We start from the raw sequence: 6,612 nt of genomic DNA on the forward strand, positions 1-6,612 counted from the left end.
GGCATCCGGGTTAAAAAAAAGTTCTCTCGGAAATCACCAAAGTGGTGTCACCAAGTTTGGAAGAGCTGGAGTTTGCACGCCACTCGGCTTCCTGCTGGTCTGTGTTTACAGGGTGGCACACAGAGCAGTCAACATGGCAAATAAATTAAATTGATGAAATATTTTACAGCGACCAAGCAGAGCATTTCTCTGTGTGTTTTTCTGGAATGTGCCAGCCCATGTTGCAACTCAGAATAAACAAGAGGAATAACATGGTGCTGCTTTGAGGGCAGTGACTGCTTCTTCACGGAGGGAAATAACGAGAAGGGAAATAAGAATGAGAAACTCTAATAATTAGCTTTTCCTCATTAAACAGCTGCTAAATATTATCTTTACTGCAGACTTCACCTGGGAAATAACTCGGGGAGTGATAGAAACACTTGGAGCTGCTCAGGTTTGCTCTAGTGTGAATGTGATCCAAAGCTTTTGCTTTGTTTGCTGTAGGCAGGTGAGTAATTCATGGTTTGGTAATTCACTGTTCAGCAGCAGAAATATTGATGCGTTGTAAGGAATTAGGACACAGGTTAAAAAATCTGCCACTGAGAATGCGATTTTGAAGGTTTAACGCATTTTCTCCTTTTCTGCATTGCTGAGCCCTTCCCTTCCCCCCTGCCCAGGGAAGCTGGGCCACACGCAGGTCTCTGCTGAAAGTCGGTGTCTCACTGCTGTTCTCTTCTCTTTCAGGTGATCCCGATGCTTCCCAAGCTGCTCTGCGAGGAGCTGTGCAGTCTCAACCCCATGCGAGATAGACTGACGTTCTCCGTGATGTGGAAGGTGACTCCAGAAGGCAAGGTACCTCCAGTAGCAGGCAGTCGTCCTGCTCATCTGTCCTTTCTTGGTGGCCAGTCCCTGCTCTTGCAAACAGAGTGGTAAAAATGCCACCCTGTAACACCCAGGTCTTGTCAGTGAACAATAGTGGAGGTTGCGGGACTGCCCCTGTATCTCATTTTATCTGTGAGATACAGAGGAACTTCCAATGGGAATAATCTCACATCATGGTGGGGAAAGGAAGACTGCTTGTATGAATCTGAGGAACAGAGGATTTCCTACTCCTTGCCAGGTCACCCATCCTTTTAGTGTCTTACCTCCAGCAGTAATTAAAATCTAATGCTTTGGCTGGGATGAGATGTGACCTCCACAGCTCCAGTCCTACCTTCTGCTCATAGACACCTGTGCAGTGCAGTGGATGAGGGCAGTATCCCTCTGTGGTGAATGGACTATTTCATTCTTCAGGGCTGCAAACTGCATTGATCCAAATAAAGCACGATGGCTCTTCAGCAAAGGCACAGCTCCATCCTCGGCGTGTCTTATTTCCAGGGAGCAGTTGCGGAGGCTGTGATCAGTGCAGCAAGAGCTGCCAGCCCTCCCCACGTCTTCATTTCTGTCCCTGTTACCCTCCCAGACTCTTTGTAACTCAACAGTCTCCTCCTCGGAGATCCCAAGGTCCCCTCACTGATCGAGAAGGGCTGAAGACTGCCACTACCAGAGCACTCCAATCTGTGCAAAGCACACTTTTTTGTATTTGCAATTGTTTTGTTTTGGTTTGTTTTCAACCAGTATTGTGTTCCTGCACAACTCACTCTGTGGAGAGGATTTCTTGTGCCAAATTGCTCATTTTCCACAAGGATTAACTTTACTTCCTTATTATTGTCTGTGCTGCTCTAAAAGATACTGAATCTTTTGTGCTTTCGCAAAATACCGTTGCAGTCCTGTATCTGTATTTCTGCAGCAAGTCCCTGCTCTGGCAGTGAGGTGGGTTTTATTTGTTCACTGTAAAAAGCATCCCACTTCCTATAGTGCCAGCATGATTACTCATGGCATCTTCTAATAGTAGCTACTTGTGGACCTTTTAGTGACTCTGAGTGGTCTTTGAACAGCTAATAGCCAAGTCTTAATTAAAATAAGCTTTTAATTAAATCTCATCTCTTGTCCCCTGCACTATATACACTATTTGCTTTACAAATAGTGTTCAGACCAAGCCTGTCTGGGCAGTGAGCGAAGAGGAGCTGCAGCACCTGTGGTCTGGGCCATGACCCTTGGACAGCAGATTGCCCACGGCCACCTCAGCAAACTGGTTTCTCCTAGGAGGACTTTCAGGACTGCAGCCTTCATCGAGGTCACTTGGTTTGAATATCAGGTGAAGGCTGGACAAGAATTTACTCCTTCCAAGAGGAAAAGTGGTTGCAGGGCTTTTGCCCAGCAGGGCATTCTTCCAAGAGCTTATCTGTGAGTTGGGTCAGCAGCCATCTGCTGTGTTTCCAGGTGTTACTATAGGCTCGTGTTGGTGTAAACAGGATCACACGCTCCCCCAGGCCATGCTGGGTGAAAGGGAGCAGAGTCAAAGGCCCTGGTGGTGAGAGCCATGAGAAAGTTGACACTGGGGACAGGACATTCCTCGGTGAGGGATACACAAGGCCGGAGAGCGCTTTCACAGAATCACAGAATGTCAGGAGTTGAAAAGGACCTTGAAAGCTCATCCAGTCCAACCCCCCTGCCAGAGCAGGATCACCAGACCAGGTCACACATGGTACAGCAGCGTCGTAACCTTCAGCTTGCGAAGCGCAGCCCGACAGCTCTACTATAGGAGTGAGAGCTGCTCTGAGCTCCCACTGTTACTGTTCCAAAGCAAATAAGTCTAGAGCTAATGCATCTCCCAAGGAAAAGTCACACAGATTCCTCGCTTGAATGTGACTATTGATAAGTTGTTGGGTTTTTTAGTTCTTGTTTCTTTTTGAAAAATAGTGCCGGGCCCAGCCCTTTCTGGGAGACAGGCACTTTCTTGTTTCTGTTGCTTTTGGGCTCTGGAGTTTTTATCTTCGAGTTTTCCATGAGTGTAACAAAATGTTGCCTGAGCAGCTCCACATTGCTCCGTGGCCTCCAGTGGGATAGTGCCATATGATGTATCTGAGATGACTTTCCAAGGGCAGAGGCGTTAACCGTGTTGTTGCATTTGTGCTGTTCTTCAGAAGCGGAGCTGGGCGTTTATAGGAACGTCGTCGCACGTTCTTGTTCGAATGCAGTCAACAGAAAGATATTTGAAAACAAGCGATGCAACTCCTTCTTTTTAAGTTATTGCCTGCTGGTGTTTGAAGCACAGCCCTGCTGGTGCCTTCTACCAGTGAGGAACAGAAATTGCTTCAGTCTAAAACAACCTATACAAATAATGTGTCTTCCAGGCTCAGCCAGGACGTGATACAGACACTGCCTTGCGAGGAGAAAGTCCTCAGTTCATGCAGAGCTATGTCACACCCTCAGAGAGACCCAGGCCACCAGGGACTCTGCTAATGGGAGGGTTTCAGCTGAGCCACAGCTTTTGCTCAAAAGCAACTAGAGCTGGGGGAAGCCTTAATATAACCCCAGAAATGTCTCAGATACTTTGCCTGGAGTCTGGGTACACCAGGTTTGCTGTGATGGGGGATACCTTGCAGACCAGTCTTGTGAACTGCTCATTGTAATCTCCAGGTCCCAGCTCACAACTCCCAAATTTTACTCCTTTGCACTGCTTCGCCCACCCATCAACCATGGTATGTGGGCCAGCCAGCCTTGAGCAGCTTTCCCTGCAGAGGCAGAACTTCCCAATTGCTCTGGTGGGGTTTTCAAACCAGAGATGCAAGGCTGTGGTCACCCTGAGTCTGCTTGGAATGCTGCTGAAGGATGCAGGAAAATCTGAGGAAATGCTTGGACAGTGCTTGGTAAAGTTGGGCTGTGCAGCTGCAGCAAGGCTGAGACTGGCAGCTCTGCTCACTTTGCACAGGCATTACTGGGCTGCATGGGGCAAGATGCATCCGAAACTCAGTTCCTTGTCTGGGTGAAGTGTTTTTGATGCATCCAGGCAACCTTGGTGAGGCGGTGTTTATTGGGGACGTCAGTAAGAGACTTCTCAGGGTGTCACTGTCCAGTTTGCACCTGTTAGAGCCATTTCAGGAATGGAATTTGGGTGCTCTGCATCACGTTGCATGGTTGCCTTTAAGAGAGCAAGAACAGAAATAGGAATAGAGGAAACAGAAATAAAAGAAGTTTAACATCTGCTAGTAATGGGCTGCTTATCCTGACGCTTTGCCCTGAGCGTAGCCTGCCTGAGATGTGATGTTCTAGTTATATTCTGGGGGCCCAGTACGCGGCATCTCTCGTCTTACAAGGAAGTGAGTGGAGCTCTGAAATATTTGGCCTCTTCTGAGCAAGCAGAAAAATGAGATTTTGTTGAACTCTTCAAGTTCAGGCGGCAAAGTGGAAATCCAGTCTGTTGGGGACAGAGAGCTCTTGGAAGCCAGCAGCAGAGAGCATCGTGTAGAGCACCGTGTGCTGTCAGCACCAACCCAGGGACTGGGAAAAGTGCTCCTGCTCCTCTTTAGACTTCCCTTCTGGTTTGTGCCCAGTCCTTAACCCCTGTCAATACTCGTGTGCATGATGGAGTTGACTCATGTGCTTGTTCAAGCAAAATGCAAGTGCTTTCCAAACCCAAAATATTTACCGTAGGTTAATATAACCGTGAGGGCCAGAATTGATAATGCCCTTTGATGCAGAAATTAATAGCTGGAGGTGGAGGACCTAGCAGGGAAATAGAAGCAGCATGTGAAAACATTAGAAGAGCAAGTGGAAAGCGCTGCCTATTACAACTGGAGGGGCTGTAGAAGGGCTTCACAAAAGTGAAGGCTGCTCAGCCTTGCTCTAAGATCACCTCAGTGAGGAAAAACACCTCTTTGGTTCCTGAGTGCCATCCATGCCTTAGTCTGAAGCATCTCTGTGACCAACTGGCTAATAGTCTTCAACTTGCTGGAAGTGGATTGTTTAAAGAGCAGCGCAGCCTCTTCCACACCAGAGATCGTGCTTGCTTAATATGAGGAGGATTTTTGGATCCAGCAAATTTACATACTGCACATGTGTTCTGTGGGGCATCAGGGAGGGAGGCAGCAAAAGTATCTTGGGGATCAGTCCTTCCCTGTGAAGAAGAGACTTTGCCTTTCTGAAGCCACGTCCTTGACCAGTCTGTCCTAGATCTGGCTGCTCTCCCTGGGCACTGTCACTTGCCGAATTTACCTTCTCCTGTTGATGAAGGGGTAAGGTAGCCCTTGTAGCAAAGGCAGAATTACGGCTCTTCATTCACTCTTGTGCTTTGAATGGTTGATCACAGACTGCATCTGCCTCCAGAGCCCTCATGCCAACGCTCTTGACTTTTCTGAAGAGCCTCATGCTCTTCATCGAGAAGCTCTGTGCTTTCTGACAGATGAGCTTTTGGACTTTCTTATGTATCTCAGCTGAAAATAGGTTTTCCTTTCTCCTTTAAGAAAGAATTCTGAATTGCTACTTCTACACTGGTGTTCTGTTATGGAGTTTAAAATGGGAGTGGCTTTTGGTTTAAAATAAATTAAATTTATAGGCAGTTCGTAGCTTATTTTCCTCTAGATTCCCACATAGTTTGGAAGGTCAGAAAATTTCCTGGCTTGAGTTTGGGCCGAGGACCATAGACATGAGCAGAGAAACAGGGGGTCACTGGGTGGCTGTCCCATAAAAAAGTCCTGCTCAGGCACTTTCACAAGTGCTAATCAGACACTGGGTCCCTGCAATACTCCTGAAAACAGAGTGTTTTAGGGCCAGCCCCTGGTGCCCTGCTGGCCATATATTTATCGATCTGCTGTGTTTTAGATACGAGCTCCTTCTTTGCATGTGTATGTCTGCCGGTTGCCACTCCTGCATCTTGCAACCTTTGAGTCAACTGACTGATTTCAGCTCCCAGATGGGCTGTAGTCCTTTGAGCTCTATGAAGGAGGGAAATCAGGTAGAGAAGAGAGGTCCAAGCAGTTCCTGTGTGATAAAAAGACTTTATTATGAAGGTCCACAGTATTAGACACTAGAGAAAAAAGGCCTTCTGGCAGGCTCAGTATGAGATCTTCACTTGAAGTTCATGGTGATGAGGTCTGGTGTGGTTACTTCCAGTGTCTGTACAACTTCCCAAGCTTTTGTGCACTGGAAGAACTCCTCAGATCTCTTTGTGCTTTCCGATTTTGCAGATCCTTGACGAATGGTTTGGGCGGACGGTCATCTGCTCCTGCGTGAAGCTAAGCTACGACCATGCCCAGAGTATGATCGAAAGCCCCGGGAAGGTGTTCTCACCTGAAGAGCTTCCCCCTGTCTCACCTCAGCACTCAGTTGCCGAAATCCAGCAAGCTGTGCTGAACCTGCATCGAATAGCCCAGCACCTCCGCAAACAGCGCTTCATCGATGGCGCTCTGCGCTTGGACCAGGTGAGTAAATCCAGCCCCTGGAAGCAGTTTCGTGTTGCACTCCCTAAGGATTTCCTGCTCAGTCCAAAATCTTGAAGGGGAAAGTCAGGCTGGAATAGAAAGGCAGGTTTCTGTGCCAATGTCTGCTTAAAAGCAGCATCAAATTATGTACCAAAAGCGCTAAGTAAAGTAGGATCAAAAGAAAAAAGTTCCTGGTTTTGAAGGCGTGATCCGTCTTCCAACATTTTTCAAAATCCTGAAACCCTGGTGGAGCGGGTAAGTAACTCACAGTGAAACAAATCACGGCGGTGTCATTCATTATCAAGCAGTTCAGACATCCTTAGTGCACATT

General features: G+C 47.5%; 1 protein-coding gene across 1 annotated transcript in view; it reads left to right on the forward strand.

Annotated features, from left to right (window-relative positions):
* LOC104548688 (DIS3-like exonuclease 2) overlaps window positions 1-6,281 on the forward strand; it is a gene marked incomplete at both ends in the record, with an annotated part of 49,467 nt that extends 43,186 nt beyond the window's left edge. Inside the window, 2 exons of the mRNA XM_010194780.1 lie at window positions 724-831; window positions 6,048-6,281. Coding sequence (XP_010193082.1) covers window positions 724-831; window positions 6,048-6,281 — 342 coding nt within the window. The remainder of the gene's footprint in view (window positions 1-723; window positions 832-6,047) is intronic.
* Window positions 6,282-6,612: the final 331 nt, after the last annotated feature.

Source organism: Mesitornis unicolor, unplaced genomic scaffold, assembly GCF_000695765.1.
Source record: "Mesitornis unicolor isolate BGI_N332 unplaced genomic scaffold, ASM69576v1 scaffold14111, whole genome shotgun sequence".
NCBI classification, from domain to species: Eukaryota; Metazoa; Chordata; class Aves; order Mesitornithiformes; family Mesitornithidae; genus Mesitornis; species Mesitornis unicolor.